General features: G+C 43.6%; 1 protein-coding gene and 1 long non-coding RNA gene across 7 annotated transcripts in view; one reads left to right on the top strand and one right to left on the bottom strand.

The window, feature by feature from the left end:
* LOC148382060 (1-phosphatidylinositol 4,5-bisphosphate phosphodiesterase delta-3-A-like) overlaps positions 1-22519 on the bottom strand; it is an 83799-nt gene that overhangs the window by 52114 nt on the left and 9166 nt on the right. For 2 of the 6 annotated variants that reach the window (XM_088361478.1, XM_088361477.1), the window contains 4 exons: positions 17595-17706; positions 7456-7684; positions 6505-6634; positions 6179-6404 (listed from right to left, as the gene is read on the bottom strand). In XM_088361478.1, coding sequence (XP_088217604.1) covers positions 6179-6404; positions 6505-6634; positions 7456-7684; positions 17595-17706 — 697 coding nt within the window. Of the gene's footprint in view, positions 1-6178; positions 6405-6504; positions 6635-7455; positions 7685-9267; positions 9795-16363; positions 16463-17594; positions 17707-22519 lie in introns of those variants that run through there. The other 4 variants (XM_088361482.1, XM_088361481.1, XM_088361479.1 and 1 more) reach the window with 4 other exon arrangements.
* Positions 16456-17905, top strand: LOC148382061 (uncharacterized). The gene is made up of 3 exons (XR_015854302.1): positions 16456-17078; positions 17597-17674; positions 17837-17905. It is a non-coding gene; the product is annotated as an uncharacterized LOC148382061 (long non-coding RNA).

The following is a 22519-nucleotide window of genomic DNA, read 5'->3' as shown; positions in this document are numbered from 1 at the left end:
CGTCCCGAGTCAAGGTCAGCAGCACGCCATCCCCACTGTAAACAGTGTTGACGTTACACTGCTTCCCCCTCCTGAGACGCCGGATGGTGGACCAGAATTTCCTCGAAGGCGTCCGAAAGTCATTCTCCATGGTGTCACCAAACTCCTCCCATGCCCGGGTTTTTGCCTCAGCAACCGCCGAAGCCGCGTTCCGCTTGGCCATCCGGTACCTGTCAGCTGCCTCCGGAGTCCCGCAGGCAAAAACGGCCCGATAGGACTCCTTCTTCAGCTTGACGGCATCCCTTACCGCCGGTGTACACCAGCGGGTTCGGGGACTGCCGCCACGACAGGCACCAACGACCTTACGGCCACAGCTCCGGTCGGCCGCCTCAACAATGGAGGCGCGGAACATGTTCCACTCAGACTCAATGTCCCCCGCCTCCCCCGGGACGTGGGAAAAGCTCTGCCGGAGGTGGGAGTTGAAGCTCTTCCTGACAGGAGATTCTGCCAGACGTTCCCAGCAGGCCCTCACAGAGCGTTTGGGTCTGCCAGGTCGGACCGGCATCTTCCCCCACCATCGGAGCCAACCCACCACCAGGTGGTGATCAGTTGACAGCTCCGCCCCTCTCTTCACCCGAGTGTCCAAAACATGCGGCCGCAAATCCGATGACACGACTACAAAGTCGATCATCGAACTGCGGCCTAGGGTGTCCTGGTGCCAAGTGCACACATGGACAACCTTATGCTTGAACATGGTGTTCATTATTGAAAATCCGTGTCGAGCACAGAAGTCCAACAATAGAACACCGCTCGAGTTCAGATCGGGGGGGCCGTTCCTCCCAATCACGCCATTCCAGGTCTCACTGTCATTGCCCACGTGAGCATTGAAGTCACCCAGTAGAACGATGGAGTACCCAGAAGGAGCGCTCTCCAGCACTTCCTCCAGGGACCCCAAGAAGGGTGGGTACTCTGAGCTGCCGTTTGGTGCATAGACACAAACAACAGTCAGGACCCATCCCCCCACCCGAAGGCGGAGGGAGGCTACCTCTCGTTCACCGGGGTGAACCCCAATGTGCAGGCGCCCAGCCGGGGGGCAATAAGTATACCCACACCTGCTCGACGCCTCTCACTGTGGGCAACTCCAGAGTGGAAGAGAGTCCAGCCCCTCTCGAGAGGGCTTGTACCGGAACCCAAACTGTGCGTGGAGGCTAGTCCGACTATATCTAGTCGGAATTTTTCTGCCTCGCACACCAGCTCGGGCTCCTTTCCAGCCAGAGAGGTGACATTCCATGTCCCAAGAGCCAGCTTCTGCAGCCGGGGATCAGACCGCCCAGCTCACATTGCACCCGACCCCTTCGGCCCCTCCCACAGGTGGTGAGCCCATGGGAAGGGGGACCCACGTTTCCATTTCGGGCTATGCCCGGCCGGGCCCCATGGGCGAAGGCCCGGCCACCAGACGCTCGCCTTCGAGCCCCACCTCCAGGCCTGGCTCCAGAGGGAGGCCCCGGTGACCCACGTCTGGGCGAGGGAAAACTAAGTCCATTTATATCAATCATCATAAGGGGCTTCTGTGAACACGGAAATCCGCGCAAAATTCTCATTCCTGTGTCCACATGTGGACTTGGCACCAGAACACCCTCGTCCGCAGTGACTTTGACCTTGTAGTTGTGTTGTCGGATTAGCGGCTGCACGTTTTGGCCACTTGGGTAAAGAAAGGGGCGATGCTGTCAGCTGATCACCACCTGGTTGTGAGTTGGCTCCAATGGTGGGGGAAGATGCCGATTCGACATGGCAGACCCAAACGTACTGTGAGGGTCTGCTGGGAACGTCTGTCAGAATCCCCTGCAAGAGTTTCAACTTCCACTTCTGGGAGAACTTTGCCCACGTCCCAGGGGAGTTAAGAGACATTGAGTCTGAGTGAACAATGTTCCATGCCTATATTGTTAAGGTGGCCAATCATAATTGCGGTCATAAGGTGCTCTGTGCCTGTTGTGGTGGCAACACCCACTAGTGTAAGGGGTGCAGTTAAGATGAAGAGTCTTATCTGGCCATTTTGGCCTGTGGGACAGCTGACGGGTACCAGATGGCCAAGTGGGCTGCAGCTTTGGAGGTTGCTAAAACAAAAACTTGATCTTAGGAGGAGTTCCATGAGACCATCGAAAACGACTTCAAAGGAACATCAGATAAAATTCTGGTCCACCATCTGGTGTCTCAGGAGGGAGAAGCAGAACACTCTATATCAGACCTGGGCAAAATACGGCCCGTGGGCCACATCCGGCCCTTTGTGCGTCCCTGTCCGGCCCGCATGAGGCCAATCGTCAATTGTATTCGATTACAACTTAATTAAAAAAAAGAAATCAGTGTCGTGCGTGCAATACAACTGTTTTGCTTTTATTTTGAAAGGCATCACACTTCCGTGTAGCGTACGAGTATGTGAGCTGTGCGTGAAGGTGAACAGTGCGAAGAAATGCTGCCCTCAGAAAAGAAAAGTTGACAAGGAGTGCCGTGTTTTCAAGACATGGACTGCCAAGTATTTATTTACAGAAATGAAAGGTAAAGCCGTGTGCCTGATTTGTGGTACACAGGTCGCTGTGTTTAAAGAATATAGTTTGAGTCGTCACTACACGACCAAGCATGAGAAAAAAGACATCTGTCTGATAAACAGCGCACAACAGAGGCTGATGCATTGCTAGCAAAACTGCAAGCCCAACAAGGACGTTTTATCAAACTTCACACCCAGAGATGCAGCGGCTTTGTCATTTGAGGAAAAGTTAAAGAAGTTAAGAATAAATTGTACTGATTAATGATTGTTTTTTTATTTGACCTATACACCACAATTTCACGGAGCTTAATATAAATATAAACAGAATAATTGTATTCTTCTAATTACCAGTATTTAAAATAAATAATTTAGTGCATTTTACAATGGAAGAAAATTGAGCAGGTTAAGTTATCGTAGGTGTGGCCCTCTGACACAACTCAGGTTTTTCATGTGGCCCCTTGTAAAAATTAATTGCCCACCCCTGCTCTATATAGTGGAGATAGGGTGCTACTGACGTTGACTCTGGCCGTCGTAAGTTGTTGAGCAAAATACTAGATTTAAACATTGTTTACGAACACTCTTCAAGAATTTTTAACTCAAGCTTTCAAAAATAAAATGAAACTTTTTTAGAATTTTTTGCACTGATTTAGAATCAGCATTTGCCCTTGCACAAATACTTGCACTTTAAATACTTAACATTACGTATTTAGTAATATTTATGAAGAAACCAAAACTTTTGTTTGATCTTTTTTTTTTTTTTTAAATATCCTCTGATTTCTCGTTAAATATATATCACGCACTGGATCCAATGCAATGTTTTAAAACAAGAAATCCACTCAAATTTTAACCAAAAAGTAAACAAATATTCAAAATATACAAAACACAATGAGCATCATGCAGGGCAGCGTGTGTCATTGGTCGAGTGGTTGTCTACCCACCCGGAGGTTGGGGGTTTGAGCCCCAGCCATTGTGACCATGTCAAAGTATCCTTGCTCAAGACACTTAACCCACAGTTGTTGCTGATGGTACGTATGTCATTAGTAGATGAATGAAGCGGAGTGAAGCGCTTTGAGTATCAAATGTAAAAAAGTGGAGATAGACGAGTTAGCATATGCTTACAATGCTTTTACCTTAAGGGAGGCATTTGTACATCTTGAATATGCAACTCGGCTGTTCTAAACAAACCCTTTTAGCACAGCCCTTAAACAGATCAGTTTCCCAAACCATGCACAAAATTGCATGTGTGGTTGCTTTGTTGATAAGGAAATTAATATGAAAATATAAACATGCTTTGAATGTGATTTTTGTTTCTAATGTCTTGAATCAACACAATACAGCATTCAGCAATAGTTGTCATCGCCCATCATTCGTTCATTTCAAACCCCTTGATAGTGCACTGCCCATTGCTTGTACAGCCTGGAGAAATTGAAATCTTGCTCATCGCTGATTGCACCGAGGTTTGCAGGGAAAATGTAGGTGAGTATAGAAAATGCATTTTTAGAGAAAAGCAACATCTCTTTTTAAGTTTCAGACAAGTTTTTCAACTCCCTCTTTATGTAAAGGTGTCATTCTCGTACCAAAACTCCACACAGTGACTTAAATGCTTTCCAAGCATGCAGTTTGAGTACAGTTAGCACTTTCTCAAAATCTGGATCATTCAGAACTTCTCAAATGTATGGGCCAACAAAGATGCCTTCTGGTTTTTGCTTTGCTTATTTTGGGAAACCTGTTGCAAAGAAAGTCAAACCCATTGGAATTACTCTTCTCTTGATGTTTAAGTCCAATTTTATATGAAGTGGTGGCAATAATACATCGTTGGGCTCAACTAAAAGGAACGTTTTGATAGTAGCGATTGGAATATTTCTTGCGAGCCAGTCTCTTCTGACAGTGTTCTGCGTTTGGTGAATCTTCCTTGCATTCCATATAAAATGCTTATGACTAATGTTAGGGTTGACAAATTATTAACTTTGTTTACCTTTCATCTTTCCTTGACTCTGGAAAGTTTCCACATTCAGTTGTTGAAACTTTCCAAATGGTGTGGAAACATTCTTGGTTAGTTAGTTATCTAAAATGCTTTAATAGTTTCTGTTTCCACAACTTTGTAAAACAAAGAGCTGGGACCCCCTGCACTGATTAACCAGTTGCTGAGGTGACCACCAAACATGTCCACTCTCAACCCCACCCTGTTTTCTCAATAAATATGCTCTTGCAAGGGGCGTAAGTCAGACTTCGGTCGAACATCGCTGTATATACAGTGACAAAAGTTTTCTCCACTTGCAAGTAATAAAAGTGCATACTGTCTCCCGTGTAGTTCTTGCAAATAGAATGAGCACCACTCTAACAACTAAAGTCTCCACAATGTCAGATTTGTATTCACTCCTGTATACTGGAGGGCTATTCAATTACAAATTGAGTTGGGCCAAAATTTCAAACCCGTAACGTAGCTGGGGTATACGTACAAATTGGCGCCCAAAAAACAGACAGTTTTCATTGTCAATTTTACGTCTCAAAGTTGAAACGGACATGTTTTTTTTTCAAATTGGCAGGATGATGAATGAATGATGTGCGACAGAGGGTGGAGTGGATGTATACAGAAGGTCGGTTGTATAAGAATGGAAGAAAAATGTTTACAGGAAGTAGACTTGGAGATAAAACCAGCAGAGGTGCCACAGGGAGAGCTGCAGGAGAAGAACAGCCAAGAACCCAGCCAAAGGGTGATCGCCAAGTCCGAAAGACAGCTTGCTGGAAAAACAACAGCTCCCACCAAGTCAACCCCCACACACACCAAATCGCCCCTCACCCCCCTCACTTAAATGGAATCAACTCTCATCGAACTTGCCCACCCCCATGGAATCATCACCCATCAAACTCGGCCCCCACCGGCATGTGCAACTGAATATAAACTGACCAAGAACTTTTGTTGTCGCTTCTTCTGAACGGGGACTTTCTGCTCTTGAGCATTGTTGGAAGAAAAGCCCAGCATTGTATGGTATTTTTCCTGAAAACAGCTTTCTTAAAAAGAATTGTGATTGAACTCAACCAACCCGTTTAAGTCTAATTTTTGTTTCCTGTTTTATTATTTTTCCTAAAACTGAAGAACAAAAACGAGCATGCAGTGAATGAATTGGATAAAAGGTGATTGGCTATAGGCTCTTGCCATGAATCGCGGCTAGCACCCTTCCCAAATTGCGGACCAAATCCAACACACTCTAGAGTGGAATCAGGCCGCAGCAGCACAGTAAGAGGCGCAATGAAATACGCAAGTCAAAATTTAGCCTACTATACAGGACATACTTCATATTGATAATTAAGATTGTTACTTTACTGTAGTTATTTGTGAGAAAGCATTTACCTCTCTTTGTTAAACAAATGATATGAAAAAAATAAAGGTTTCTACTTCACGAATTTCACCTATCGCAGGTTCTTTGCCGAACGTAACCCCAGCGAAAAAACAAGGAATTACTGTATCTCAAAACCTTGATATGCAAGAGAAAAGTAAAGACGTTTTTAAATCAGCTTCAAATATCATTTGGGAACACAAGAAGCCATCTCTGATTTTTTGTTGTTGTTGTTGGCCAACGTAACTGTGGGGTAATGGCCAAACTTGAAATGTTGATGAACGCATATCGTATGACTGAAATTTTATGGTAAGCATACCCCATTCATTAAGTTCATAGGTGATTATGAGGCTTTGGGCATGTGTGAATGAAGAATCCTCTCCTTGGTCGTTGAGGAAATCCCTCAGATCAGCAGTTGAGAGGACACATCCATTAGAGGAGTAGAGCATAAAGATGGCATCCAGCTCAGGTCTCCGCAATAACTCTCTGCAGAAAACTTCAATTTCCCCATGGTCCAATCGGCCATCGGCTGAGTGATCACACTTCTGTCAAACAATTATTTGATGCAGACGCAACTGTTAAAGATTTTGTTTTAAAAATAAAACAGATGTCAAGTTAAATAGTAATGACAGGCAGGTCACATACCTGGAAAAGTTCACAGGCATATTGGTCACTCAAGTCAATATTGATCATTTGTAGCAATGTCTGCACTTCATCATAGCTCATCTTATCATCATGATTCTGATCAGCACGACTCAGGTAAGCATGAATCCAGGTGACATGTATTATCAAGGAAGTTATCGCACTCCAGTAAAATAAGTTTTTTACACAGCCGATGATAATATTTGGAAAGCTTGTGTTGAATTCAAAGTAACAAACACTTACGGGCGTGTAATGTATACCAACTGGCCACACCATGCCAAGACAAGATCCATCCATCCATCCATCCATCCATCCATCCATCCATCCATCCATCCATCCATCCATCCATCCATCCATCCATCCATCCATCCATCCATCCATCCATCCATCCATCCATCCATCCATCCATCCATTTTCTGTACCGCTTAGTCCCCACAGGGGTCGCGGGCGTGCTGGAGCCTATCCCAGCCGTCATCGAGCAGTAGGCGGGGGACACCCTGAACCGGTTGCCAGCCAATCGCAGGGCACACAGAGACAAACAACCATACGCACTCGCACTCACACCTAGGGACAATATAGAGTGCTCAATCGGCCTACCAAGCATGTTTTTGGGATGTGGGAGGAAACCGGAGTGCCCGGAGAAAACCCACGCGGGCCCGGGGAGAACATGCAAACTCCACACAGGGAGACAAGACAAGATCTGTAACATAATCAAAACTGAGCTTGGTTTGGACACACAATGATCTCGTGGATGAGTTTTAAAATGATATAAGAATCGCGTGAATATAATAATTATCAAAATAATAGACAAACACAAATGTGTCTGCATAATTTCTCACTATTTGGGGCTTTGTGATTTTATAGCGCAGATGAACAGAAAGTTGACTTAATTTTGATTGTTTGCATGTGGCATACTAAACCCAACCAGAATATTCTACATTTATCAAAGGATATTGATCAAGTTTCTCCTTCTGGGTCATGTTGCAAATTCTTTCCTGCAGTGTCCGGATGCCGCGGGTCCAATGATAAGCCTCTTCGTGGTTCTGGCAGAGAAGATCCAGATTCTTTCGGTAACCTTTGAAGACCACCGTCAAACACCATTCTTCCGGTACTGCACCAACCATCTGCCGAAATGTCCCCGAATGACAGCCCTCACATACGCACTCCACCTCTGTGATGGAGACTGAGTGAATGAGGGAGACGAAGAATGAGGAAAACAAAGTTATTATTTTTACTGTTGATGACTTTTCTAATTTTCACTTTAATTTTGAGGCAATGTGACATATGCTAGTGATATTTCCATTACATGTTTGATATTAGTTTGAACAAATAAGATCAGACCAGATTGAAAGAAATATCGGACGTGTTGTCAAAGGCATTGAAGCTGTTGTTTGAAATTGCCTATAGTATCAAAAACAGTTTTTTGAATTTATCTGCTTCCGTCAGATTTGTACACAAGCCAGACTTGCTCTGTGGAGACGTTACTGACTATTGGTTACTATTATTGTCACATGGTCATCAAAACAGGATGTTTAGTATATATTGCTTATGGACTTAATGAGTTACAATTAGACATGAAGCATTACAAGGACTGGGACAGTTCAGTGCTTGTTAAATAGATGTCACTGTTGGTTCTTATTTAACCACAGGTGCCAATACATATGGAGGGGTACTGTACGCGGTAAACTGTCCACAATCAATGTTCTAAATCATGTAGCAATTTAAGACCTCCCAAAGAAAAGTGAGTTGAAAATAGTATTACAGCTGTTGAGTAAGTACAGGGCACTAAACTACAGATTGTAAAACCAAAAGTGACGGGCATGCCCTATAATCTCAATGTTTGAAATTTGTTTGGGGGGGTGGTTTAGTTCCCGTTGAAGATTTTAAATACAACTTAGAGAGTCTATAATAAAGGCCCCGCCCTTCCCCTTTGGCCAGCTGTGGAGAATGGAGCTGTGTTTTCATGTGCAGAGCAGAGTACCAATTACGCTTAACTAAAATAGACACACAATGTCAAGAACTAATTTTGAAGAATTCACAGAATTAGTCAACGTGGGAACCTATTCAAGGATCAGGATGAAATTTTTAATCGCTGACGAGAATTTGCATTGAACTTTACATCTATCTATCTATCTATCTATCTATCTATCTATCTATCTATCTATCTATCTATCTATCTATCTATCTATCTATCTATCTATCTATCTATCACACGTGTATATCTATCTATCTATCTATCTATCTATCTATCTATCTATCTATCTATCTATCTATCTATCTATCTATCTATCTATCTATCTATCTATCTATCTATCTATCTATCTATCTATCTATCTATCTATCTATCTATCTATCACACGTGTATATATATATATATATATATATATACACGTGTGATAGATAGATAGATAGATACGAGATTCTTCTCCAAGCAGTAATAAGACCAAGGCCAGAATCTGCTGCCTGCGCCAATAGATTTCATTTAGATATTTAAAAAAAATAGATTGTTATGTTTTGTTTATATATGTATATATATATATATATATATATATATATATATATATATATATATATATATATATATATATATATATATATATATATATATATATATATGTGTATGTACTATGTATCTCTCTCTCTGTCTCTCTCTCTACACATATACTATACATATATGTACACGCACGCACACACACACACACACACACACACACACACACACACACACACACACACACACACACACACACACACACAGACACGCACAAATATCTATATCTGTCATGCTGTCATGTGTTGTCCTGGTCACTTCCTGTTTTATTGTGTAATTTTCCTCTCGTTCCAGTCGGTGTGTCCTTCCCCTGTGCGTCCGGTCACGTTACTCCCTGATTCCAAGTGTGTGCACCTGGGCCAATGACCAACTGTCTTCACCTGTGTTCCCCTCCTTCTGTGTCCATATAACCTGCGCCTTTCCCCGTGTCCAGTGCCAGTGCGTCTTGCCTTGCTAAGAACACTAGCGATCACGAAACCCTCGAGTTCCACGTAGAAGCCTTGTTTGAACGACTTTGATCATCTATGTTAACTTGGTTACATAGTTATCTTCGTTGTAGTATTTCCCTCGGTTCGAGGCACTTTGATTTCCCCTTTTTCTCTCTCGGTTCGAGGCGCCTTAGTTGGAGAAAATAAACACATCTTTGGACTTTGGAAACTCTGCATTCGAGTCCTCTCCCTGCTCCGCGTCTGTCTCTCTCTCTCTCTCTCTCTCTCTCTCTCTCTCTCTCTCTCTCTCTCTCTCTCTCTCTCTCTCTCTCTCTCTCTCTCTCTCTCTCTCTCTCTCTCTCTCTCTCTCTCTCTCTCTCTCTCTCTCTCTCTCTCCCCCCTATATATATATATATATACACGCACGCACACACACAGCGGAGCCTCGGTTTTCGAACGTCACGGTTCTCGAACAAATCGGTATTCGAACAAAAAATTCGAGATTTTTTTGCTTCGGATGTCGGACGAAATTTCGGTTAAACCTTGCGAGATAAGCCGAGAGGACCCGCGTGCCAACTGACTCCGTTCGTTATTACATTCTCGTTACTCTGAGGATTGCATCAACTCTAATCATGCCTCCAAAGGAAGCAAGTGGGAGCAGTAAAGCCATCCTAAAAACACAAAGACGCTCTTAAAGCAATGTAACAGTTAGCGCCCGGCGCGCTGCGGTTGCGCAATCGGACCAAATTAAGCTCCCTGCGCACTGAGGTCCACTTAAATTTTGGAAAGTACATCAGGACATTAAAAATATTTTCTAAATTTCAGCGACGGCTCTGTCACAAAAATGCGACCAGCGCGTGTAGTTGCGCGGTCGGCGACGCGCGGTTGCGCGTTCGGCGGTGCGCTGCAGTTGCGCGATCAGACAAAATTAAACTCCTTGCGCACTGACGTCCACTTAAATTTTGGAGAGAAATCAGGACTTTAAAAATATTTTCTAAATTTCAGCGACGGCTCTGTCACAATAATGCGACCAGTGCGGTGCAGTTGCGCGGTCGGCGACGCGCTACGGTTGCGCGTTCGGTGGTGCACTGCAGTTGCGCGAACGGAAAAAAATGCTTAAATGAAAAAATGCTTAAAAAAGCGGGTTTTTCTTTTTTGTTTGGAACGGATGAATTTTTTTCCCATTATTTGTAATGCAAAAACATGATTCGGATTTCGAACACTTCACTTCTCGAACAGCCTTCTGGAAGGGATTGTGGTCAATAACGGAGGCTCGACTGTGTGTGTGTGTGTGTGTGTGTGTGTGTGTGTGTGTGTGTGTGTGTGTGTGTGTGTGTGTGTGTGTGTGTGTGTGTGTGTGTGTGTGTGTGTGTGTGTATATATAGTGAAGGAACGGGGTCAAAATACAAAAAGTGCTGCCTAGCTACAAAAATAGATATGCTCAAACCTCATTGAATAAAGTACATAAGCAGACAAGTATATTCACATATTAAATGAATAAAAGAAACATTTTAAGCATATAATTATACCTACACACCAAATCAATAAAGAAGACTTATCTAGGCATTTTTAATAAGTGGTAATGAGAAAGGTTTTTATAACTTTATGATCTGATATATATTTCTGAGCACTTTGAAATAAGAAATGACTTTTGATATATTGCTTAAATAGCTTAATGACCCTTAAGGAACTGTGTAATGCATGCCTGATGTTTTTTCTCCAAATCATGGACACGGCCAGTCGTCTTGACCGTTCAGTACTTGATTATATCTTGTGTTTTGACTAAACGTCATATGTCGCCTAATGCGAGACGCCAGTTTTTCGATTACTACTGAACGCTCTGCACAGAGGGAAATATTTTGCCTAACAAAGAAAAGATACGGACATGGAAAGAAGACAAAGACATGGAATATCAAAAGAACAAACTTTGCATAGTCAAGGAACAGTAATAGATGATGTCACAGCCAAAAGCTCACACAATTTCGTACAAAATGACAAAATTGAAAGAATGAGGTGCGACAGTGTATGTGCAAGAATGGAGGAGAATGTTCACAGGAAGGTCACGTGGAGATAAAAACCAGCAGGTGCCAGAGGGAGCCAGCCAAGGACTCGGCCAAAGATGATCGCCAAGGCCGAAAGACGGGATGGAAGACAACAGCCCCCTCACGCACCGAATCGCCCATAACCAGCACCACTCCCATGTAATCAGAATCTCCTGCGAACTTGCCACACCCCCTGACTCATCACCCATCAAACTTGGCCCACACTGGCATGTGCAAATGAATATAAGCTGACCAAAGAACCTTGAATGTTGCCTTTTCTGAATGGAGACTTTCTGCTCTTGAAAGGCCCAGCGCTGTATTGTACTTTCCTGAAAACAGAGCTTTCTGAACAAGAATTGTGATTGAACTCAACCAACCTTTGAATTTCTGCTTCAGTGTCTTAGCATTTTCCTAAATCTGAAGAAATCCAACGAGCACGCAGTGAGTAAATTGGATAACAGGTGATTGGCAATGGCTTTTGCCGTGAGGCGCAGATAGCGCGCTCCTAAATATATATATATATATATATATACATATATATAGCTGACTAGCTCAATCAGTAAGTGACATGACTTACAAACGGAAGACCCGGGTTCGATTCCCGGCAGGGGCACAATATGAGCAATGAGCGATTACCTTACCAACAGTCAGTGTGGGTCCTTAGGCAAGACCCTTAACGATACCGCCTACCTCAGAGATAATGAGAGTACAAGAAACGAAAGACATGCCGGCTCAGACGTCGCTCGGACAAACAAGGTCTGCGTCAGGTGCTGGGGAACCAGGGCACCCTGATGAAAAATGAGCTACTGGAACAAGTCACAAATGGGCGAGATGCGAGAATAAGGATCTGTTGGAATGCTACTACTCCAGCAACCCGAGCGAGAGGGGTTACATGCGGAGAATGCGGGAACAATGGCAACTTCAATACCCACAGTCAACACTATCGGCCAAGCAACTAGTAGCTCAATGTTCCAATATCCATAAATGGCACCTGCTATCACACCTCGAGATTGATGAGATACAACACAAATGCCATAGCGAAGGCCAACCAGAGCACCAGGTCAGAGACGAGTTAAATCCATGTAAAAGTCCAGAGTTGGGGACGAAACCCCAATAAGCACAATCAAGCTGAACGAGGCAGCAACTGACCTGAAGAACAACATCACGGTGAGAATGAATGCTCGGGAACCTAGATACACACTGCAGAGGCTAAGTGAAGTACCCTCAGAAAGTCTCCTAGAAGATGTGAATGCAGCATTGACAACAATTCCTACGGCTACCATCACTGAAACCAATGAGCTGATATACACCTCAGCAGCAGTGATCCTAGAAATGCTTAGCTACAAGAAGAATGACCATATGCGACCACAACAGTGCCCACCATGGAAGAGAAGGCTGGAGGCCAAAATCAAGATAGCACGGAGAGAAGTGAGCCAAATGACAGAGGCCCAGTAAGGTGCAATGAAAAAGCAAGTTCCCAAGAAATACAGCCAGATGCCCATACCTGAAGCACTCGAAACTGCCAAACAAAGACTCCAAGCCTTGGCCAGCCGCCTAAAGAGGTACACAAGAGAGAATGAAGCCAGACGAATAAACAGGTTGTTCACAACACAACCAGCGAAAGTGTACGCTCAGTGGCAGGGGAATAATAGCAGAGCAGACCCACCAAGGCTGGAAACTGAACAGTACTGGAAGGATATATGGGAGCGGGAGGCATCACATAAGAAGGATGCACAGTGGCTGGTGGCTCTGAGAAAGGACCACAGCAAGCTCCCTGAACAGAACCCAGTAACCATCACAGTGGCAGACATCCAGAGAAGAGTCTCAGGAATGAAAAACTGGACAGCACCAGGCCCTGACATGATCCACAGCTACTGGCTCAAGAAACTTACAACTCTCCATGAGCGCCTGGCAGCACAAATGAACCAGCTGCTAAGGGATGGGACTCACCCTGAATGGCTAACCCAAGGGCGTACGATCCTGATCCAGAAGGATCCTTCAAAGGGTACAGTCCCATCCAACTACCGGCCAATCACCTGCCTCTCCACAACATGGAAGCTAATGTCGGGCATAATATCAGATAAGATCAGCCGGCACATGGATCAATACATGAGCACTGCTCAGAAAGGGATTGGTAAAAATACCAGAGGAGCAAAACATCAACTCCTGGTGGATAGAACAGTCACCCAAGACTGCAGAACTAGACGTACCAACCTGGATTGATTACAAGAAAGCATATGACTCAATGCCACATACTTGGATCACTGAATGCTTGTACAACATCAATGGGACTCTGAGAACCTTCATCGCCAACTCGATGAAACAGTGGAAAACCACACTTGAAGCCAATGGCAAGCCACTTGCACACGTGACCATCAAATATGGTATATACCAAGGAGACGCTCTGTCCCCAATGCTGTTCTGTATAGGACTGAACCCCCTCAGCCAAATAATCAACAAGACGGGCTATGGATACCAACTCAGGAATGGGGCCACCATCAGCCACCTCCTCTACATGGATGACATAAAGCTGTACGCTAAGAACGAGCGGGACATTGACTCCCTGATCCACACTACCAGGATCTACAGCTCTGACATCGGAATGTCATTCGTACTTGAGAAATGTGGCCGCATGGTGACTAAAAGAGGAAAGGTAATCCACACAGAGGGGGTCTCACTCCCAGAAGGAACAATAGCAGACATTGAGGACAGCTACAAATACCTTGGAATTCCACAGGCAAATGGCAACCTTGACGAGGAAACAAGGAAAGCAGCCACAGCCAAATACCTCCATCGAGTAAGGCAAGTCCTAAGAAGTCAGCTCAACGGCAAGAACAAGTCCCTAGCCATTAACAGCTACGCCCTACCAGTAATCAAATACCCTGCAGGAATCATACGGTGGCCAAAGGAGGATATACAGACCACAGATATCAAGACACGGAAGCTCCTAACCATGCATGGAGGGTTCCATCCCAAGTCCAGCACCCTGAGACTGTACAGTAGCCGTAAAGAAGGAGGCCGAGGACTAGCGAGCGTGAGAGCCACTATCCAAGATGAAACATCCAAGATCCATAAGTACATCAGGGATAAGGCCCCAACGGATCACGTGCTCAGTGAATGTCTCAGACAATGGGCATCAAAGGAAGATGAGGTGCTGGAGGGACCATCATGGGAGGACAAGCCCCTACATGGGATGTACCACCGAAACATAGCTGAAGTAGCTGATATCCAGAAATCCTACCAATGGCTAGAAAGAGCTGGTCTCAAGGACAGCACAGAGGCACTGATCCTGGCTGCACAAGAACAGGCCTTGAGCACCAGAGCAATAGAGGCCCAAATCTACCACACCAGACAAGACCCCAGGTGTAGATTGTGCAAAGAAGGTCCTGAGACAATCCAGCACATAACTGCAGGGTGTAAGATGCTGGCAGGTAAAGCATACATGGAGCGCCATAACCAAGTAGCTGGAATCGTGTACAGGAACATCTGTGCAGAGTATGGACTGGAAGTCCCAAGATCCAAGTGGGAAACACCTCCAAAGGTGGTAGAGAATGACCAAGCCAAGATCCTCTGGGACTTCCAGATCCAGACAGACAGAATGGTAATGGCGAACCAACCGGACATTGTGGTGGTGGACAAAGAGCAGAGGAAAGCCGTTGTGGTTGACATAGCCATCCCAAATGATGGTAACATTAGGAAAAAGGAACATGAGAAACTTGAGAAATATCAAGGGCTCAGAGAAGAGCTGGAGAAGACCTGGAGAGTTAAGACTTCAGTGGTACCTGTGGTCATTGGAGCACTAGGGGCAGTAACCCCCAAACTGGAGGAGTGGCTGAAACAGATCCCAGGAAAAACATCTGACATCTCAGTCCAGAAAAGTGCAGTACTAGGAACAGCAAAGATACTGCGTAGAACCCTCAAGCTCCCAGGCCTCTGGTAGAGGACCCGAGCTTGAAGGGAAAAAGAGACCACCCACGGGGGGTGAGGAAAAGTTTTCTATATATATGTATATATATATATATTAGAGAAAGTACTTGCTATTTTAAGATTGCGTATACTTTGAAAATGGGTCAAGGGGATCAGCAATGCAACAGACAGATTAAAATGTATTTGGTTTCGTACTTTACTATGGTGCATTTTAAATCAGTTCTGGATTTGTATCTTTATTTCTATTATTTAAATATATTATGCTTCTTGTATTTCCTAATAATTTGCCTCACACTGACAGAACAACAATTTGTTTCAATATAGTATACATACATACCGTAATTTCCGGACTATAAGGCGCGACTTTTTTCCATAATTTTGGACCCTGCGCCTTATAGTCAGGTGCGGCTTATATAAGATTTTTTTTTTCGTGATTTTTGTGATGACTTGATCACTTTTACTCTTAACACTATTATATACAGTAAAAGCTACAAAACAAACTGACAAATAACTCGTTTTCAAATCAGACGAGTAAAAACTGGTCAAATGTTTAAAAACAAGATATTATTTAAAGTGAAAACAATTTGCAATTCTAGTAATGACACACGAATTTGATGCACAATTTGTCATCGCGGGCCACATAGAATGATGTGGCGGATCATATCTGGCCCCCGGGCCTTGAGTTTGACACCTGTGCTTTAAACCCTTTCTCTTACTCTGCCATATCACTCAGAGATTACACAAAGCAGTGGCGCTGTTTGGACCATCTGCATTGTATTAAAACCCAATAAATCAGCATTTAAATTCAATTCTTCTGACATTTTGCTCACCAAAAACAAGTTGTAATGAATGTGAACTTTTAATGCATTTTATTCAGAAGGGTACTTTGAACCTTAAACGGCGGCGCGGCGTACTTATGGATTTTTACGGCCTCCGGCCTCCAGGGGGCGCTCCAGCAGGAAGCAAGAGCAAGACAGGCGAATAAGAGATAATGCGCCGAAGAAGACGCGCTAGTTTGTGTTTACATTTCGCGCATCCCGCAGAACGCGGTCAAGTTGGACATTACTGAAAGGAAGCCTTTATACACAAACCGTCATCATGGGGGACAAAAGAAATGCATATGATGCCGCTTTTAAGCCAAAGGCAGTCGATGTTGATGACATTATCTTGTGTCTACTCTGGAGCGTACTTATGGATTTTTACGGCCTCCGGTCTCCAGGGGGCGCTCTAGCAGGAAGCAAGAGCGAGACAGACGAAGAAGAGATAATGTGCCGAAGAAGACGTGATCGTCTCGCGCATCACGCACACACCCGCATTCACACAAAGACAGGAAGCTTTTATACACAAACCGTCATTATGGGGGACAAAAGAAATGCATACGATCCCGCTTTTAAGCTATACGTGTCGCTCGCTAGTTTAATGTAATTTAGCGCTTCGTGCATGAATAAGATTAGCATGAACAGACCCTCTTCACACTCGAAGAAATGCATAAAACCGACGACGAAAGAGAGACTGAGAAAGTGTGAGGCGAAGGATGTCTAACGCTATTCAATCGGACTAAGGAGGAAGACTTCGATAGTTTCAGTGCACAGGAGGAAGATGAAGACGGCTCTTTTTTTACTTTTACTGGTATGTTTTTTTAACCAGCCCTGTTAGTGCTGTGCTACCGTGTTGCTTCTGTGCTGCTGCTGTGTTACCGCCGCGTCACAGTGACTTTGCTGTGTTACTTCCGCGTTACTGCGGTATTACTGCCGCGTCACAGGCAGTGTTTGGAAAGAAATCTTAAGGTATGTTATTAAAGCTTTAAAAAAACGTTCTGTGTCCAGTCTTTCTTTGCTAATAACTCGCGTGCACACTTCCGCGTTGCTGCGGTACTACTGCTGCGTCACAAGCAATGTTTAGAAAGACATGTTCAAGTATGTTATTAAAACGTTAAAAAGGCTTTCTATGTACTGTATTTCTTTGTAAAAAACTCGTGTGCACGTGCGGTTTATAGTCCGGTGCGGCTTATGTAAGACAAAAACTGAAATATCCCTGAATTTTAGCTGGTGCGGTTTATAATCCGGTGCGGTTTATAGTCCGGCAATTACGGTAGCATATCTCAATAAAACAGAATAATATTGATTAAAAATGCAAACCACTTACAGGATTGTTGCTCTTTGGCTCGACTTAAAGTTTTGCGGGACTGGCACCAAATAGTGACACCATCTTCCAGCAGCTTCAAGGTACGTTGCTTTTGCCAATGAGGTGATCGGACCTATACACAAGAATGATTGATATATTAGTTCTTTTTTTCTGTTCTGTTCAGCTAAATTAGACATCTGCAAACATTTGCTTGTACTTCTAACAATCAATATTTTCGCCAATTTTGGACGTTCACTTTGCAGCGAACAAGAGGAGCACCTCTCCTCCTCGTCAAAAAAGTTTACACCTCACCAGTCATTCTGGCATTCTGGCGTGTGTGAGTGTGTGTGTGTGTGGGGGGGGGGTGGGTGGGGGGGGGCGGGAGGGGGCGCGTGTGTGCGGGAGTGTGCGTGTGCCCCAATGGATCACCACCTTATCGTGGTGGGGCACTTTCCGTGTCTCCATGACCCCTGAGAGGGTGGTGAACATGGCCCAACGCATCATCAGCACATCACTTACTACCATCGAGTCGATTTACCAAAAACGGTGCCTGAAGAAGGCACACAGCATCATCAAAGACTCGAAAGCGATACCGGACTCTTCGGGTCAAGACGAGTAGACTGAGGAAAAGCTTTTTTCGCTTCTGCCGTCATCACCCTAAATTCCGCAGCACAACACCCCTGTCATCCCCCTGAACTCTTCTCATTCTGAACCCTGCAGTACAATAACCCCACCACAACAACACCTGTATTACCTGCATATACTGTCCATATCTGCATATAATTCCATATCATCTACGTATATATTTATTCATCACTCTTACTCCGCTTGTACGTATCTGTTCATATTTGGTTATACTGACACTATAGTATATATTTATAACCCTATATTTATAATTAGCATTCTAGCATCGCCTGCAAATATTTGTTCGACTGCACCGTATTGTAAATACTTAACCGGTCATATGCGCACTCGTCCCTCTTGTATATTATCCCGCATAGTATAACTCACCTCATATTTACCTGATTGCACTGGACCTACTGCTCAGTATTCATTTTACTCTGCACTTTACTACTTTTTGCACTTCTGGTTGGATGTCAAAGTTCTTTTTGCTGTACTGTACTTGTGCTGTACATTGACAATAAATTTGAATCTAATCTAATCTAAATGTGTTGTGACTGTACATAAGTACAAAAGTTATGGTGCTGTAACAAGCCCTGCGCTCTGGCAAAATAACTGCACAAAAAGCATAGAAAACACTGACAATTATTTATCTTCATTGCTTGTACAAAATAGTGCTCCTTCACTTTCCTTGTTTTAGTCATTGCAAGGCGCATTTTGAAATACGTGGGCATAGGCTGGGTCATTGCGATTATTCACAATTAATCGCAATAGCCACAAAATCCTCCAAAAAGTCGAAAGTAGTGTATAGCAGTTTTTATTTTAATGTATAGCCGCATAAATGAAAGTGCCAAAAAATGTGATGGGCTAAAACTTTTGACAATTTTTATACACCAACATTGAAATAAAGTTTAAAGTATAAAAAATGTAAGCAAGGCAAACTAAAGCTTATTGCCACTGCCAGGGCATAAATGTTACCCTGTTTGTCCTATTAACAAATGAATAAAACACTACTACAAGTAATACTGCGACTACGACTACTACTTCTACTTCTACTCTTACTATTCATACTAATAATACTAATTATCCATTCATCCATCCATCCATTTTCTATACCGCTTGTCCCCACGGGGGTCACGAGCATCCTGGAGCCTATCCCAGCAGTCATCGAGCAGTAGGCGGGGGACACCCTGAATCGGTTGCCAGGAGGGCACACAGAGACAAATCCGCACTCGCACTCACACCTAGGGGCAATTTGGAGTGCTCAATCGGCCTACCAAGCATATTTTTGGGATGTGGGAGGAAACCGGAGTGCCCGGAGAAAACCCACACAGGCACGGGGAGAGCATGCAAACTCCACACAGGGAGGGCCGGAGATGGAATCGAACCTGCACCCTCCTAACTGATAATAATGATAATACTAATATTAATAATAATAACTAAAAAATGCTATTTCTGGAGAAATTGCAAGAGAAGGTGAAGAAGCTGAATAAATATTTGGGGAATACCGTAATTTCCGGACTATAAGCCGCGACTTTTTTCCAAAATTTTGAACCCTGCGGCTTATAGTCAGGTGCGGTTTATATAAGATTTTTTTTTGTGATTTTTGTGATGATTTGATCACTTTTATACACTCGTAAAAAGGCTGTGGACCACTGTTGTGCGGCATCTTGAAGAAAAAAACAACAACAAAAATATTATTTTGAAACACTACTATGGCTGCTGCTTATTCTGGCTGTGTTGCTTGTGATTATTATGAGCTTTAGTAGGAATGCACGCTAGGTGACCTGCGTCAAAGGGCTCTAAAACCTTTCTGTTACTCTGCCATGTGACTCGGAGATTACACAAAGCAGTGGTGCTGTTTGGACCATCTGCATTGTATTAAAACCCAATCAATCAGCATTCAAATTCAATTCTTCTGACATTTTGCTCACCAAAAACAATTTGTAATGAATGTGAACTTTTAATGCATTTTATTCAGAAGGTTACTTTGAAGCCTGAGGCTTAAATGGCGGTGCGGCGTTTTTATGGATTTTTACGGTTTTCTGTGTACTGTCTTTCTTTGTAAAAAACTCATGTGCATGTGCGGCTTATAGTCCGGTGCGGCTTATGTAAGAAAAAAACGAAAATATCCCTTAATTTTAGCTGGTGCGGTTTATAGTCCGGTGCGGCTTATAGTCCGGAAATTACGGTACTATGTTTAAAGTTGGAACGGGTTGAATCAGTTGAAAAATGTAGAAATTAGAAGGGAAAAACGAAATTCTGGAAAATTTGGCATGAATTTCATTATTGAAAATTTTTAATTTTTGGTAAGTGGGAAGTTGTCGAATAGGTAGGCATAAGATGAGCATTTGAAAGTTGGAACGGGTTGAATCGGTTGAAAAATGTAGAAATTAGAAGTGAAAAACGAAATTTGAGAGAATTTGGCGTGAATTTCAAAATTGAAAATTTTTAATTTTTGGTAAGTGGGAATTTGTGGAATAGGTAGGCAAAATATGAACAGTTGAAAGTTGGAATGGGTTGAACCAGTTGAAAAATATAGAAATTAGAAGTGGAAAACGAAATTTTGTGAAATTTTATGGAAATGTTAAATGTGAAAATGTGAAATTTTTAAATTTTGCAATTTGGGGAATTTTGAAAATCTTCTCCAATGTGATTTGAATGTGCTGAATGATGTGAATTTCGAATTGGAATGACGTAAATGTGAAATGTTGAATGTGCCATTAAGAATGAATGGGGAAAGATTTGCCGTAAATTTGCGAATTTTGTGCAAACGGAAAACTTTTGGAATGAAATGAATGCAAGCACCCCTCACGTGAATTTTTGGAATATGTTGAAATTGGAATGGAGTGAATCGGATGAATTATGTGAAAGTAGTAGAACGTCAAAAAAGTGCGAGGAATAAAATATAATGATAAAGTAAATGGCGCAGAATAACATAAGTGTGAAGGCCTTTGCCTTCACACTAATAATAATAATAATGAGAAGAAGAAGAAGAAGCAACGGACTTTCCCAATAAAAGAAATAATATAAACTGACTTAATGCGTGATAAAATTATTAAGGCCATTAATATACACTGCTCAAAAAAATTAAAGGAACACTTTGAAAACACATCAGATTTCAATGGTGATACCTATACTGACATGGACAGTTTAATGTCTCAAGAACAAAAGGATGCCACATCTTTTGATGGAAATAAAAGTTTTCAGCCTACAGTGGGCTCAGTATAGACACCCCAAAAATCTCAGTGAAAATATGATGTGGCAGGCTCGTCCATTTTGCTTAAATTCAATTTCTGCAACTCAAAATTCTTTTCAATATCTTGTGTGCCCCCCAAAAGAGCTTGTATGCATGCTTGACAACGTCGTGGCATTCTCCTAATGAGACGACAAATGGTGTCTTGTGAGATGTCCTCCCAGATCTGTCTAAGGGCATCAGTGAGCTCCTGTAAAGTTTGAGGAGCAACCTAGCGGCATCTGATGGACCGAAACATTATGTCCCAGAGGTGTTCTATCGGGTTTAGATCAGGTGATCGTGAGGGCCATTCAATTGTGTCAATTCCTTCATCCTCCAGATACTGTCTGTCTGACTCTTCCCACATGAGGTCGGGCATTGTTGTGGATCAGGAGGAACGCAGGACCTACTGCACCAGCGTAGGGTCTGACCATGGGTGCAAGGATTTCATCCCGATATCTAATGGCAGTCAGACTGCTGTTCTCTAGCCTGTAGAGGTATGTTCGTCCCTCCATGGAAATGCCTCCCTAGACCATCACTGAAACACCACCGAACCGGTCATGCTGACTGATGTTGCAGGCAGCAAAGTGCTCTCCTTGGCTTCTCCAGATCCTTTCACGTCTATCACAGGTGCTCAGGGTAAACCTGCTCTCATCTGTGAAAAGCACAGGGCGCCAGTGGCGGACTTGCCAATTCTGGTGTTCTATGGCAAATGCCAATCGAGCTCCACGGTGCTGAGCAATGAGCACAGGGCACACTACAGGACATCGTGCCCTGAGGCCACCCTCGTGAAGTCTGTTTCTGACTGTTTGGGCAGAGACATTCACACCAGTAGCCTGCTGGAGGTCATTCTGTAGGACTCAGGCACTGCTCAACCTGTTCCTCCTTGCACAAAGCAGCAGATATCGGTCTTGCTGATGGAATGAAAACCGTCTACGGCTCTGTCCAGCTCTCCTAGAGTAACTGCCTGTCTCCTGGAATCTCCTCCATGCTCTGGAGATTGTCCCGGGAGACACATCAAATCTTCTTGCAACAGCACGCATGGATGTACCATCCTGGAGGAGTTGGACAATCTGCGCAACTTCAGGAG

The sequence above is a fragment of the Syngnathus floridae genome, chromosome 19 (genome assembly GCF_059516105.1).
Source record: "Syngnathus floridae isolate MCC-2025c chromosome 19, RoL_Sflo_1.0, whole genome shotgun sequence".
NCBI classification, from domain to species: Eukaryota; Metazoa; Chordata; class Actinopteri; order Syngnathiformes; family Syngnathidae; genus Syngnathus; species Syngnathus floridae.
Note: the sequence above shows the minus strand (reverse complement) of the source record. Positions and strands in the feature narration are given on the sequence as shown.